We start from the raw sequence: 15,708 nt of genomic DNA, 5'->3' as shown, positions 1-15,708 counted from the left end.
GGTCAGACTGGGCCACTAGCAACTCCAACATCATTGTGAAGTATGTGGACGACTCTACAGTGGTGGGTCTTATCATCAAAGTTGATGAGACGGATTACAGGGAGGAGGTCAGCGCCCTGACCCACTCATGTCGAGACAACCATCTCACCCTCAACGTCGCAAAGACAAAGGAGTTGATAGTGGACTTCTGGAGGTGCAGAGAAGCACACACCCCCATCACCATCAACGGCGCTGCTGTGGAGAGAGTGAGCAGCTTCCGTTTATTGGTGTACACCTGGCTGAGGATCTCACATGGTCATGACACACAAACAAAACAGTGAAGAAGGAGCAGCAGCGCCTCTTCTTTCTCAGGAGACTAAAAAGATTCGGCATGAGCCCCACATCCTCAGGACCTTCTATCGCTGTGCCATTGAGAGCATCCTCACTGGATGCATCACCACCTGGTATGGCAACAGCAGCACTTACAACTGCAAAGCTCTCCAGAGAGTAGCGCGGTGTGGGGAAAGGATAACTGGAGGTGAGCTTCCCTCCCTCCAGGACATCTACAGGAAGTGGTGCCTGAGGAAAGTGGGGAGGATCATCAAGGACTCCAGTCACCCCAGCCATAAACTGTTCAGACTACTTCCATCGGGAAGGAGGTTCTGCAGCATCCGGTCCCGAACCAGCAGACTGAGAGACAGCTTTTTCCATCAGGCCATCAGACTGCTGAACACTTCATAGACACCTCAGCTTCACTACTGGAACTTCAACATTATGCACTCCACACTGTATATAAATGCCACTCGTTTTGCACATTTCCAACTGCCGACCTCTGTAGATTTAATTTAATTTAATTTTATATATATGTATATATATATACACACACACACACACGTAGATATACATGTTTACTATACATATTCAGCAATGCGCATACATACTATCCCATAGCCCCCATCCTTAAAACCTCCTCCCTCACAGAGAGAATTATGACCTTGTTTTCTGCTTGTCCATCATCTAAAACAGGAGTCTCTGTTTAACGTCTCCCATGAACTTACAATGGCCTCACTGTGGCAAGTGTGTGTGGTAGAGCATAAGGCCCATTTGTAGTTCACATGCATACAACTAAGTGAGAAAGTGATATTACTATTACTAATGTGATATGATTAAAATATGTGAACAATACACAGGATAAAGAAATCTGCCACCACACGGGAAACATGGAATTGTTTTCCATTGTTATGCCGATGACTCGAGGATTCATTAAAAAGATAAATGGTTTCTCAGTAGACTCCCTGCTCAGGTGTCTTGATGAATTAAAGGCCTGGATGGCTTTGGGCTTTTTGCATTTTAATGAGCAGAAAACAGAAGTGACGGTTTTTGGTGGCTTTTCTGAGACCACGACTATGGATCTTGGTTCTTTGACACAGTTTGTTAAACCAATCATCACTAATCTGGGAGTTAAAATGGAAAACATACATCAGTGTAGGTGGAGATATAAATTCAATGTTTACTTTGATGAAACATCAAGAAAGACATGAAGTTACTGAAAAAAGGTTTTGGACTTCACCATTTAACAACAGTCCACACTGAACCACAGACAAGAACTGTAGTAAAATCAAATAATCCATATGAAACAAGCAAACGACATATCATTAAAATCAGTCTCAGTTATGTCATTAATTATGAAACAAAAAACATATTGAAGAATCAATAATCAAAGAAAAAAATCAAAGCATTAAAGGCATTTTTATTACAATATGCGATTGATTTAAGTGATATTAATATATATTAAAAATTAAGTTAATGCTGTAATATTTGTAATTTAAAGGTCACAGAGAAAATAGAATGACTTATATGTAAACATTCAATTTCATTCAAGTCATAAAAATCTTTTTTTTTCACTGAAAGAAAACCAAACTGTCTCTAATGACCAAAACTAAAGACGTTTTCCTGTCACCTGTTTATTCATACATTTATGATAAATTGCCTTCTTTACTAATCAAACATATATTTATGAAAATAGTAATGGTTATAAATGAACATATTGTTACTTAACAACTCAGGGACATAAAACTCAGGGAATCCACACGTTTGGCTTTAATAATACAGTATATAATATTAGCCAGTCTGAGTACAGTTCGTACTTGATACACATATACTGTGTTGTGATAACAGCTGTATTATACCACTGTCTTTTCATATTTAGACACAACTATAGTTACATGTCTCATTATTAAGTCTCTATTAACTAGCAGTCGAAGTATATTATGATCACACAAAACTGTATTACAGCTTTCTGCCATATTGTTTACTGTAATAATCAAATAACATGTCGATCCACTGTGATTTTTTTATTGACTGTTTTCAGTATTGTAATTCAATTTTTCCCCTTTTCGGATCATTTTGTGGCCTGGCTGCATCTGACGTCAGAGATTTGTGTTAAACTAATAAATTCTTCTCATCTGCTGTGATTGTTCATTGTAATTGGTGACAGAAATAAATTATGTGAAGAAGTGCTTGTATAATAACTTGTCTTTAGTGTTTTTGTAAGCTAACAAATGGAGTTCTGTAACATACCCTTATATTGTTAGGTTGTTTTTTGTGTATTTATTGGAAAAGAGAGTTTAAATGGGAAGAACAGACCACTACTTCCACTCATCCCTGTGTTAACCTTTAGAAAATAATGAATCTCCAGGCAGAAGTGTTTTCTATGTGCTGCAAAATATGGGGAAGTATACAGAACTTTAAAGAAGTACTGATTCATTTTTGTTTTGTTTTTACTGACATAAAATGAAGCATCTGAAACTGTTCGTTTCTTATCACATAACGCTGCAGGCTGAAGCGTCATTGATCTCTTCTGATAAGATTTCTTGCATAAGCGTAACTAATTCTTTTTCATGTGTTTCCTGGAGTTCCTCTTTTTTATCCTCATCCTTCACTTTCTTCATTTCATTTTCCTGTTTTTCCAGTAATCTCTTGATCTTGTAATAACTGGAATTCCTTTTGATGACATGTTTCAGTAACTCATTCATTTCCTTCTGATATTCTTTCTTCTGATATGCTAATTCCTCCACAAGTTTCTTTTGGGATTCATTGGCATTTTCAGCTGCCTTTCTTGCGTCCTCTTCATGTTTTTTCTTCATCTCATCCAGGGTTTTCTTATATTTCTCCTCCAGTTCTTTCTTCTCTTTTTCCTCCTGTTCTCTTCTGAGTTGATCTTCCTTAAGTTTGTTTTCATATATTTGCTTTTCTTGTTTGTACTTTTCTTCAAGCTCCTTGATTTTTTGCTCTTCCTCTCGTCTCGTCTCTTCTTCTTGTCGTTGTTTCTCCCACCATTCTTTCTGTTCTTTCTCCCACTCTTCTTGTTGTTTTCTCAGCTGTTCTCTGCTTTCTTCCAGCTTTCTGTCGACATTTGTCTTTTCCTCTTTTTCTGACTGAATTTGTTTATCCACAATTTCAATCTGTTTGTTAAAATTCTCTCGATATCTTTCTACTTCCTTTTTCTTATTGATTTCTTCTTCATTTCTAATTTGTTCTTCTTTTCTTCTCCTCTCTTGTTCGAGCCTAATTTTCTCCTCCATTTCCTGGAGTTCTTTGGCTTTTTCTTGTCTCTCCTGTTCCATTTGTTTCCTCTCTTTTTCCATTGTTTCCTTAATGGCTTCCATTTCTTGATTGTATTTTCTCTGAATCTCTTCTTCCTTCTTCTTTAGAATGCTCTCCATTTTCATCTGTATCGCTACTTCAGCCTCTTGCAGCATCTGATTGGTGAAGTAGATGCCTCCATTGTCCTTCACCATGGTGTCAATCTTTGCTATCAATTCAGTGACTTGTTTTTGGTTTTGTTTGTCAGAGTTATTGAACACATGGTATCTTCCTCCACAGTCAGAGATCAGCTTCTTAAAGGAACTGTGACATTTTTTCTTGATGTAATCATCAATAGACTCTCCCTGACGCTCCAGTTCATCACCTCTGGTTAAAAGAACAATGGTGAACTTTTTTGAATCCTTCCCAAAGAATTTCTTGATGAGCTTCAGTGTCTCTTTCTCCTCTGCTGTGAATCTACCAACCTGTATCACCACCAAGAAGACATGTGGTCCTGGAGCCAGGAGACTGACACATTTCACCATCTCCTCTTGAATGTCATCATTGGTCAAACTTGTGTCAAACAGACCAGGAGTGTCGACCACAACAACAGGACGACCGTCCACCTCACCGTGTACTTTCTGACATTGTTGTGTAACTGATATTTGACTTGATTCAGCTTTAAACTCATGTCTTCCTAAAATGGTGTTTCCTGTAGAGCTCTTTCCACAGCCGGTCTTCCCAATCAGCACAATCCTGAGACAGTCTGAGTCCTGTTCTCCACCTTCACCACCTAAAACATAAACATAAAGTTTTATATTTATTATTATAGGTTGTTATGTCAAGACTGTAGGACATCAGACTAAGAAAAATATTTGTGCTTACCTGTGATCATGTTCATCTTCAATTTCTTAGCTTCATCTTGTTGCATCTTAATGATTTTCTCTTGTTGTAAGACTTTCTCCATTTGTGCATGTAGGAAGGTTATAGCTGTATAACAGTGTGGTTTGCCCATGCTCTTTTCAGACAGGCTCATTTTATCCACAGTCCGAAGCATGGTCTCTAAACTATCCCTCTGCTGTTTAGCCTTGATATTGAGAACCACATGTCTCTGTCTGAAGGTCTGAAGGAGCTCCTGGATGTCCTGGTTTTCCTTGAAAAAGTTAATAACAGTTGGATCTGTAGGATCTGAGTCCACAGTGAACAGAATCATGGTGAAGTCATTGACTCGAGAGCTGAATGTGTTCTGGATGGTCTCCAACTCTCTCTTGTCTTCATCAGTGAGGGGAGCCACAGGTAGGACCAGGATGAAGGCATGGATTGCCTGACAGAGGGAGATACACTTGAATGATTCCTCCATCACTGCCTCCTGAGGTTTTCCATACAAGGCAGGCAGCTCCACCAGGGAAACCCAACGTCCACACACCTCTCCCTGATGTTTAACACACTCTGATGAGTTGGAGACTGAATGAAGCTCAGTCTGACCTAAAATGGCCTTGGCTGCTGAAGTCTTCACTGCTCCTCTCCTCCCACACAGAACCAGGTTCAGACTGGACTTCACTCTCGTGGGTTTAGCCTCTTCTTTTAACATTAGATATTTTCCCCAGTTTTTACTCACTATTTGATTCATTTTTTCCATCAACTTTGAGTAAGATATGGAAATGTCTTTTTTGTCAAAACTGATATATTCCTGCCTGTGATCACAGTGTTTGATGAGTCTTTCCACTGAGTTACTCTTTCTCTCATTATGTGTCACGATGACCATGGAGTGCTTAAATGCATCTTGACCAAACACACTGAGGACCAAATTCAGAGTTTTTCTGTCCTCTTCAGTGAAATCAGAAGGTTTCACTAACAGCAGCAGAACATTTGGTCCAGGAGGACAGAGGCTCACATAGTTCTTCATCACCTCTAACAATTTATCAACAGACAGACTGAAGATGTCGGGAGTTTTGACTACTATCAACGGTTTCCCGTTCCACTCTCCAGAGGCAGCGCGACATTGCCTTCCTCCAAGGACTTTAGACACAATGGAGCTTTTCTTTCCAGTGATGATGTTTTCCAGGGCTGATTTCTTGTCATCATTTTTTCCAAACAGCATTATTCTGAGTTCATGTGCTGAAAAATAAATTTCATAATGAGAACACACATATGTCCATCACACTCCCATTTACCACATTTCATTACGTAGTTTTCAATAACTAAATAGACCACAAAATGTTCTTTAAAATATTTCTGACTATATCTTTTAGTTGGTTACAGGTGGATCAGCACAGACAGAAAACTTAGTGTTTCACACTCAAGTGACACCTAGATAAGTATTTATTGTCATTGTCAGAGAACAATGAAATTGTGTTTGGAGCTTCCGTACAACCCATAAATACAATAATAAAGAAAATAATAAATACCCCTTAAAACCCAAGTGTAAATATTTAACCCAGTGTGACTCCAGTGCAATAAGACAATCCTTAGCAACAACATGAGAACATGACAAGTAATGTTCATAAGAAATTCAGACAAAGACCTGAGAAACATGACAAAGTACAACAATGCAACCCATTCAATATTATTATTGTACTGTGAGATATGATGTTAGATATGATAGTTATCTATTTAAGAAAGAGGGGGGGGGGGGACAGGAGGGGGAAAGAGAATAAAGATATGATGCACCTAACACCTAACAACTGCCATCAAATTTGAACATTATCTCACTGTCAACTGATCCATCCATCTCTCACCATGTTGTCGCAGTGTGTGTGTGTGTGTGTGTGTGTGTGTGTGTGTGTGTGTGTGAAACTATGGACAGTATTTACTAAATGCAGTCCCCAGTTACAGTTAGGTGTGGGTAGTTTCCTTTTACACTCAGCTGTCTCTACAACACGACGGACTGGTACAGCATCCGTATCACTTCAGCTGCAGCACCAATCCGTCTCTCGATATCCCGCTTCCTTCTCCTGTCACTCGTGAACAAGACCTAAAGATACGTAAAATCCTCCAATTGGGACAGGATCTCATCCATGACCCAGAGTGGGCTCTCCAACCTTTTCCAACTGAGGAACATGGTGGAAATTTGAAAATGTTGATTCTCATCCCCACTGCTCACACTAGGCCACGGCCTGTTACAGGCAAACTGGAGGCCATTTCCCACCAGGAGTCTGACTTATTGCCTCCAACATTCCACATGCCACAGCTGTGAGTTGAAGATCTCGTGGACTGGAGCCTCTGCCAGGCAGTCGCAGTGCACCTTCACTGTACTTTTAGGTGTGCTTGGTCTGTCCGTGTGATTCGACTCACCACCAGGTCGTGATCAGCTGATATCTCAGCCCAACTCTTTACCAGAGTGTCCAGAACATATGGCTACAGGTCCAGTGATACATTTACAAAATCTATCATCGACCCGTGACCTAGGGCATCCTGGTGCCATGTCCACTTATGGAAACCCCTATGTTCGAACATGGTACTCGTTATGGACAATATGGGATTTGCACATAAGTCCGAGAAATAAACGGAGTGTCACAGGGCTCTGTATTAGGTCCCCTTCTATTTATCATTTACATAAACAATCTTGGTCTAAATGTGCTAGATTCAACATTGCACTTCTATGCTGATGACACAGTTATTTACAGCTGTGGTTCAACTCTTGTCCAAGCCATTGACTTCTTGCAGAAAACTTTTTCTCCTGTCCAGCACTCATTACTTTAGCTTAAACTTGTTCAAGTTCAAGTTCAAATTCAAGTTCAAATTTTATTCGCCACATGCAGTGGCAGGTTTCCCTGCAGTGGAATGAACCCGCCCCCCGACCATACACACACAACACCGACATCACATGGGGCTACAAGTCAGAGAACGGTTGCATTACAGAAAAACACTGAAATGTACACTACAATGGGAAAGTACAAGAGGAAAAAAAAAGAGACCTCTGCTCATGCTGGGCTATAGGAGGACAGCATGAGAACAGGAAACAAAAAAACTCCTCGGCACAGAAAAGCACATAAATGTCCACAGTATAACAATATGGAGCATGTGACCAGCAACAGGGTTGGGTAGGGGGTGAGGAGTAATCCTGGGAAACACAGGAGCCGTCCTGCCACTGCGCCGTCTCTCCAGCACGGGCCCAGACCCGCCTCGTGTTCCTCAAGAGGAGTCAAGCATCAAAGGCGTTGGAAGGGGAGGGGGGAGAGTGAGTGCTTATCAGTGTAAGTGTATGTGTGTGTGTGTCCATAGTTCAGCTGAGACAGTGTCCTTCACCCTATCAGGCTAAGTAAACAGTCTACCAGCCAACCCAGGTGGCCTTGCATGGAATGGGAAGAACAGTCTAAACACAGTCGTTATCAGGGAGTTTTGTTCGGCTCCAGCCTTGAGCCCACAGCTGGGGTCGAAGAGATAGCCGCAATTAGATGGTAGTTTTTTCTTTTATACGAACAACTCATGAGAATTTCAAAGTTGTACTTTAACACTCCGACACCGACACTGGTCTCTCAATCTCCTGTTGGAGAGCCGCGAGCTTCTCCATGATGTTATCAAACTTGCGCTCCGTGGTCTTGTCATTCTTGTGCTCAGAGAGCAGATTCTGAGAACTCACGACCGCAGTGAGCTGCTCCACAATGTGATCTAACTTTCGCTCAGAGGTCTTATTCTGAGTGTTCATGGCAGCCGTAAGCTTCTCCAAGATCTTATCCATGCTGCACTCAGTAAGCCCATTCTGAGAAGTTGCACCTCGTCCCATCGTTTCAATCCCAGCGGGCAGCCTTGGGGGGGTTTGAACAGCCGGTTCCGCTTTCTTAATTCTCCGATAAGCCAGGGCCAAGCCAGCTCCGATCAGCAAGAACCCTGTTATCATGGTTCCAAATAGATAGATATCTTCAGCGTCCTCGATCGACAGTCCCGCCAGGCACACGACCCTCCAGTTATGCCACCCGTCCATCGTGTATCCGGCAGGGAAAGTCCTTCCAGGGCACTCGGGCTCTCCCGACCCGGGGCTTCTCGTTGAGAAGAGCGTGTCAATTGCATTCAGAGACCAGTTGATCAAATCCATAATTCTCTTTTAGGTTTTAGAAACAGACTGTGAGAGAGTGTTCCAGGGAGAAGTAAAAACACGAGACAAGACAAGGACATAAGAAGCTAAGCAGGGAAGATAAGGGAGAGGAGAGGAGAAAAAGTGCGACCGCCTTTGCCGAGAGCCAAACGAGCAACTCAACTGTTGTTCAACAACTGTTCTCAATTCAGACAAAACAAAGCTAGTGTTGTTTTCTAAATCAGGGAAATTGACCCAAACAATTCCATCAGTAACCACTCTTCAGGGTAATATAATAGAGTTTGTTCACACGTATAAACATCTGGGTTTTTCTTTTAATACAAAGAAACGGCTTGTTGCTGCAACATTTTTACCTGTGCTGGATTATGGGGATATTCTATATATGAATGCTTCTGCTGCTCAATTTCTTCGAATGGTTGATCTGATGTTCATCACTAACCGTACATTTCAGACTCACCACTGTGAGTTATACTTTCAGGTAGGATGGTCTGCGTTGGCAAGTTGGAGGAACTCTCACTTATGTAGTTTTATTTATATGGCAATACTGGGATTGCTGCCTTCTTATATATGTTCCCAGCTTGCAATGAAGCATACTGGTCGCTATCCTCTTCATGCACAAGGTTATTTGTTGCTTTCTGTTCCATTTGCCCGAACTAAATTTGTCAAAAGAGCTTTTGTCCATTTAGAACCCTGTGCTTGGAACAACCTGCAGAACGACTGGAAAATGACTGAATTCTTTTCATTAAGTGCTTTTAAATATAAACTAAGAATCCATGAAGCCAAGTCCATAACATGCAACTGTTTTCATTAGACTGATTGTCATTTTAACAGAATTTAGAATTTTTGTTTAATTTTATTTTTATTTTTTTTTAATTTTTATTTATTTTTGCATGTGTGTTGTTGCTGCCTGTGTTTAATTGAGTAACTTTTGTAACTGTGAGACTCTTCCTGCTGCCTATCTTGGCCAGGTCGTCCTTGAATAAGAGGTTTTTAATCTCAATGGATCTTCCTGGTTAAATGTGTGGATGACTGAATGTAGTGTAAAGCACTTTGGGGTGCATAGGGACTAAGTAAAGCACCAAACAAATACAGGCCATTTACCATTTAAATAAAGGTTTTTAAAAAAAAGAAAGAAAGAAAAAACAAACAAACACACCACTCGGGTTTTGATCCGGGAGGCCGCTCTACCCAATCATGCCCCTCCAGGTCTCATTGTCGTTGCCCACATGACCATTGAAGTCTCCCAGTAGGACAACAGAGTCCCCAGGTGGAGCACCTTACCCAAGGACTCCAAGAAGGCTGGGTACTCGTCATTCAGCGTATATGTGCAGATGACAGTAAGGACCCATTCCCCGACCCGAAGGCGCAGGGAACAAACCCTCTTGTCCACGGGAAAAAAACCCAACATAAGGCAGCAAGCCGAGGGGATACTAGGATACCCACCTCGGCCTGCTACCTCCCACCAAGGGCATCTCCAGCCGGAGACAGAGTCCATCCATTCTCCAGGAGACTGGTTCCAGAGCCCAAGCTGTGTGTTGAGGCCAATTATATCTATTCAGTGCCTTTCAACCTCACACACTAACTCAGGCTCCTTCTCACCAGAGAGGAACATTCCATGTCCCAATTTCTTATCTTGGTAGCAGGGTATTAGTCCGCTAGGGCCTTGTTCCTGGCTGCTGCCTGACACACTGCACCAGACCCCTACGGTGCCTCTGCAATAAAATATTTTCTTCATTTAGTTTCCTGTGTGAGGGGTTATGTATGTTACTCCTCCCCGTTCCCTAGCAGAGGGGGTCGCAACATAAGCAGGGGCTCGTCCGGGGCTCCTTTTCCCCCATCAGGAGAATTCCATTTGTGAAAAAGAGAGAACCTGTGTTTTGCTACCTTTATTTCCCCTCTGCCCTCCTCCCTGGTTGAGCACCATGTTGGCTGCATTTTGTTTGGATTGGTTCTTAGCTGCTCCATCTGTTGAGCTCCTTGATAGCTGCCACAAGTGTGAATTGCTGCAGATTGCAGGTCACCTTAAGCTTCATGTCCTTAAAACACTCTGTAAGAGTAAGGTGAAATAACTAGTAGCAGACAAGTTGGTGGAGGCTGGTTTGATCCAAGCCCCTTACCTGCCTGAAGGCTCTGGTGAGCTAAGACAAACTTCCTTGTTTGAGGGCGACCATAAAGATGGTTCTAGTATGGATGGTGTGGGAGATGAGCGGGTGAAGACACAGCGCACGCTCCCTGGCTATGATCACCTCTTCTGGAAGTTCAGAAGCATGGATTGGGGGCCCGGTTAAAGGTGCGACTGGTATGGCTCCATTTGGAGGCCGAGGAGAAGGCCCAGGTCAGGCGAGCTCAGCTAGAGCTCGAGATTCATTGCTTGGAGACAGAAGCAGATAAAGGAATGAGGCTGCGTAAGCTGGAGTCTCAGCCACAAGCCTCATCTGTCTCTGCTGTTCTTCCAGGTTCTGCCCCCACTTTGCAGTGGCCGAGTGATATATGGCCCCTTTTATTGCAGTGTAAACTGACTGGCAAAGCCCAGAAGGTGGTGGCCACACTTCCTTTACAGGACATTTGAATTATTCCAGTGTAAAATCGGCTGTTTTTCAGGCCTATGAATTGGTCCCTGAAGCATACAGGCAGAAGTTTCGGCAACAGAGGAAACTTCCCTCCCAAACATATGTGGAGTTTACCAGGGAAAAAGGGATCCTTTTTGACAAGTGGTGCTCTGCGTTAAAAGCCAATGATTATTAATCACTGCGTGAATTGATGTCACTGGAAGACTTTAAAAAGGGCCTTCCAGAGAGTGTAGTTTTACACTTGAATGAGCAGAAAGTAAACACTTTAGCAACTGCAGCTGTTCTTGCTGATGAGTATGTGCTCACCATAAGTCCTTTTTCACAGTTAATGAGAAGTCATGGCTCAGTGCCGTGCAGCAGGCAGGCATGGCTAAAACTTTAGGTTCAAAAGAGTCATGAATTTCATGTTGTCATAAACCGGGACATGTCATTGCGAACTGTTTGGACCTGAAGCGCAAAACATTAAATTCTCAGCAAACTAAAGGTATTGCCTTTGTGAAAGCAGCGTCCCATCCTGAGGTGCTTGGTTGTGGCGGTAAGGTGCCGGGACCTTATTTTGAACCGTTCATCTTTGATGGTTTGGTCTCACTAAGTAATAGAAACACTGACCTGAAACCGGTGCGCATTGAGAGACACTGGAGGTTCTCAGATTAATTCTTTCTAGTGTTTTACCTTTCTCAGCAGACTGCATGTGGTTTTAATGTTGTACTACGTGGAATAGAGATGGCTCCCAGACCAGTTCAATGGGTTTATATATAATCAGAATTTGTTGCGGGAGTTTTTCCCATCGCAGTATGCCCAACCTTGCTAACCTTGCGTGTTGTTGGGAAATGACATTGCGGGTAGGTTAGTGCTTCCTAGTCTGGAGGTTCTAGATCAGTGGTTCTTAACCTTGTTGGAGGTACCGAACCTCACCAGTTTCATATGCGCATTCACTGAACCCCTCTTTAGTGAAAAATAAAATATGATTTTTTTTTTTCAAATTCAAGACATAGATTTTGTTTTACTGGTGCACAAAATGAGCCATGCATGTCACGGCGGAGGCTCTGCCGAACCCCTGAGACCGACTCACCAAATCCCTAGAGTTTGAGCGAACTCAGGTTAAGAACCACTGTTCTAGATAATCCCCTCAGTCACAAGGCCCCAGACATTTCGTTGACCCTGAAGCTGTACCCAGCTTGTGTGGTCACTCGTGCACAAGCCCGTAAAGATGTTGATATTTAAACTCTTTTTGTCTAAGTGCTTGTGAAATATTTGCAAAGTGTCAGTGCAGTGTGTTATCTCAGTGAAGATAACTGGACTCACCAGATTCTGAAAAGGCCATGATGTCACTCTGCTGAAAACACCATAGACTGGTTGAACTGTAGAGGAGAAAGTGTTTGATGCTATAAACACAACACTGACAAATACACACTCCAAAAGCAAGGAGACTGTAGAAAGTTAATCCTTCTAACCAAAAAGAATCTTTAACCTTAACTATGATGTCATTTTTAATTATTAGTATTTAAATTAAGTAATTGGTATGGAAGAGGCAGACACATGTAATTTATGCATAATCATCATTAATATTAACATAATATTAAAAGTTCAGAGTTAAGAGGTTCTCAGTCATCCAGGTTATCGTAGTCTAAGGAGCTTGGAAAGAAAAGCGTCTGGACTTCTTTAAGTTGCTTGAAAATGTTCATATGGCTGATAACTGTGATTTGGTGTTTATTTTTCCAAATTCACAAAAAATAAAAACATAAAAATATCACCTACGCATTGCCCCTTAGTATTACTTTGTACTATTATTTCATCGAAAATTTTGATATAATAATTAATTTGACAGTTACCAATAAGCAATTTTCAGTTGTGGGTGTGATCAGTGATTTACTTTCTAAATACATTATCGACAAACTTCATTTACATTTAATTTGGAAGAATTTACTTTCATTCTAGTTCACTCACCTGCTGATGTCTCCAATGTCTCCTTACACCAAGATTAACTTGACAGTTCAAAAGGTATGAATTAAAGTAGAGCTGTGCCTGGATTAATAAAATAAGATAAAAGTGTTTCACATGGCGATATTTCTCCAAATGCAAAGTTTTAATACAAACTGTGAGTGCTACAAAGATCAAAGTGTTTACAGCTGTTTTTTATGTTTAAAACACATTTCCATTGCATATTTACCAATTGCTGAACATATTTTACAAAACGTATTCAAAATTCAAACTATTTAAGAAAAAATATATACAAATGTCACAGCTGCGGCGGCAGACGTGTGGAGTTATGATCGAGGACCCAAAATGGAAGCACGGCCTATGATGCAAGTGAGCTTTATTTAAAGTGCGCAGGATACAGCAGGAGCGGAGAATGGCATACACAGAAACTAAGGGGAACCTAAACAGAGGAAACACAGGGAGACTCCAGGAGACATCGCAGACGGACCAGCGATAAGAACGAGATGACTGCACTACAAATACACAAGCAGAAACATGAAGGAATGAGGAACAGGTGGCAACACAGCTGGAACTAATTGGGTAAGACGAGACAAGGAAGTAAAACAGAATACATGAGACACAGACCTTCACAATAAAACAGGAAACTCAACACACACAGACTCAGAGACACAAGCTTTACACAGAGACCTGACTACACTGGAACACACAGGCAGGGATGAGTAGACACAGAACAGAGGGAGCACAGAATAACATGAGGAGCAAAGGGATCAAAACTAGGACCTAGAAATACAGACAGCAATAACATGAGGGAAATAAATAATAAACAGTGCAACTCACAGGGTCACAGACCCAGGACCAGGACAATAAATACAAACAAAATAAAAACTGAAAACTCACAAGTATATAATTTATGATTACACAGAAGGTTACCTGTTGTAACCAGTAGTGACTGAATGTCACGAAACATCTGGTTCTGGAGGTGGAATGACATGTTCTCTATAAAAATATGTAATCATATAAGAATTTTACAAAAATGCTTATATAAATTGCTAGAAGTAATTTGAAATGTCAGCTGAGATCAAACAAAAATCACCACTTATTCCCTCACATTGAAAATTGTATTTACGTCAGTAGTTTCCCATGTTTTCTTTCGGTGAAGGCATTTAGGTATCTAGGTATTTCTTACCTGCTGAAGTCAGTTGTGTCCTCACACCAAGATGGCTAAAGTGAAAGTAAAAAAACTCCTGTTCTGTCTGTGAAATATGTGGACTGGGTGTGGTTTGGAAAAAAATGTGTCAGGTAACACTAGCTTGTTTTTCAGTTGAGAAACATGGACTCAGACATCAAGATGTTAAATCCCACCATATCTGTGCTCTGATAATGTTTTTCCCCCTAATGGTTAAAGTCCTCTTTGTAAAAAACGTGAAGAAGTCATCAAAAAATGTTTTGCAACAATCAATACACTGAAACAAAGAAATTAGTGAGTTTTGGGGTTTGAAGGCCACAGAGATGTGGTGTTTTGAATCAGTGGGCATTGATCAGTAATGGTTCCATTGTTAATTCAATGGTGCTGGTTTGGTTGGTTATTATGCAAATGTACAGTTTATAAGGTTGGCGAAACCTGCAGTCAGCTGAGACTGAAGAAGTCACTGAGTGACGAAACGTTTCTCCCACTGAAAACATCCAGATGAACAGAATCAACTTTTTGGGATTTACTTACCTGGATGACTGAGCCTGAGCATCAAGACATTTTACCCAAGGATGTTTGGCAAGAAGACTAAAGCAGCCTGGAATCAAAACACCAACATTTCGGTTGAGTAGGTGACTTGCTCTACTGCCTGAGCTACAGCCACCCCAGACATATTACAGGGTTTAAAGTCTACAAGAATTAAATATCTTGGAAAGAAGAAAGCACAAAACAAAAAAACAGTTGGGAGAAATTGTTGTTCTTTCATTTCCTCATTGTAAAGAAAGTATCTATGACTCACTCCCTTTGTTGTTATTTTCATTTATGTCACTAGGCCAGAGTTACAGGAAGCACAATTTGTTTGTTGCCACAAATGTATCGGCCGTATGAAAACACTAAATGTTTCTCAATCCTAAAAGCTCACACAGCGTCTGTTATGCATGTTTAGTTCTGTAAAGAGAGACCTGCCTGACCTGTTTTGTATCAAAACTATACCAACCTGTACCTGGTTGGTACAGTTTTCAGTGTTTTTGCATTTTCACTTCAGCCAAACACCAGGTCAGACAAACTTTGTTTCAAAGAATTGTTCCCCAACCAACAAAAAGATGGATTAGTCAAAGCATTCACAGTAGTGATGCGCGAATCATGAACGAATCGTTCAATACTCGAGAATCACTTTACTGACTCATGAATCATGATTCACAAGCCCAACTGACTCACTGACTCATCCCTGTTGCTGTTAGCAGCAATGTACCTAGCTTATAATTAAAATTATGGAGAAAAACACAACATCCAGTATCTTAACAAAAACATTTCTGCTCTGAACTGGAAGAAAAAACCCTGAGAAGAAGCTCACATCAAGACAATAGCTCCTCGGTTCACAGTAGCATCGCTCTGCTAACATGCTAACA

General features: G+C 41.2%; 1 protein-coding gene across 2 annotated transcripts; it reads right to left on the bottom strand.

The window, feature by feature from the left end:
• On the bottom strand, positions 1-15,708 carry LOC146376794 (GTPase IMAP family member 8-like). 2 transcript variants are annotated; one of them, XM_084945405.1, is made up of 5 exons: positions 14,041-15,708; positions 13,117-13,194; positions 12,475-12,530; positions 4,450-5,682; positions 1-4,357 (listed from the first exon to the last, which is right to left on the bottom strand). In XM_084945405.1, exons 3-5 carry the CDS (start codon positions 12,491-12,493, stop codon positions 2,802-2,804), a joined length of 2,808 nt encoding a protein of 935 aa, XP_084801531.1. In that variant the 5' UTR covers positions 12,494-12,530; positions 13,117-13,194; positions 14,041-15,708; the 3' UTR covers positions 1-2,801. The 2 variants fall into 2 exon arrangements, with proteins under 2 accessions (XP_084801531.1, XP_084801532.1); XM_084945406.1 differs by having other exon boundaries at positions 14,297-15,708.

This window comes from Perissodus microlepis, chromosome 12 (assembly GCF_051167445.1).
Source record: "Perissodus microlepis isolate ML-2025 ecotype Zambia chromosome 12, ASM5116744v1, whole genome shotgun sequence".
In the NCBI taxonomy this organism is placed as follows: domain Eukaryota; kingdom Metazoa; phylum Chordata; class Actinopteri; order Cichliformes; family Cichlidae; genus Perissodus; species Perissodus microlepis.
Note: the sequence above shows the minus strand (reverse complement) of the source record. Positions and strands in the feature narration are given on the sequence as shown.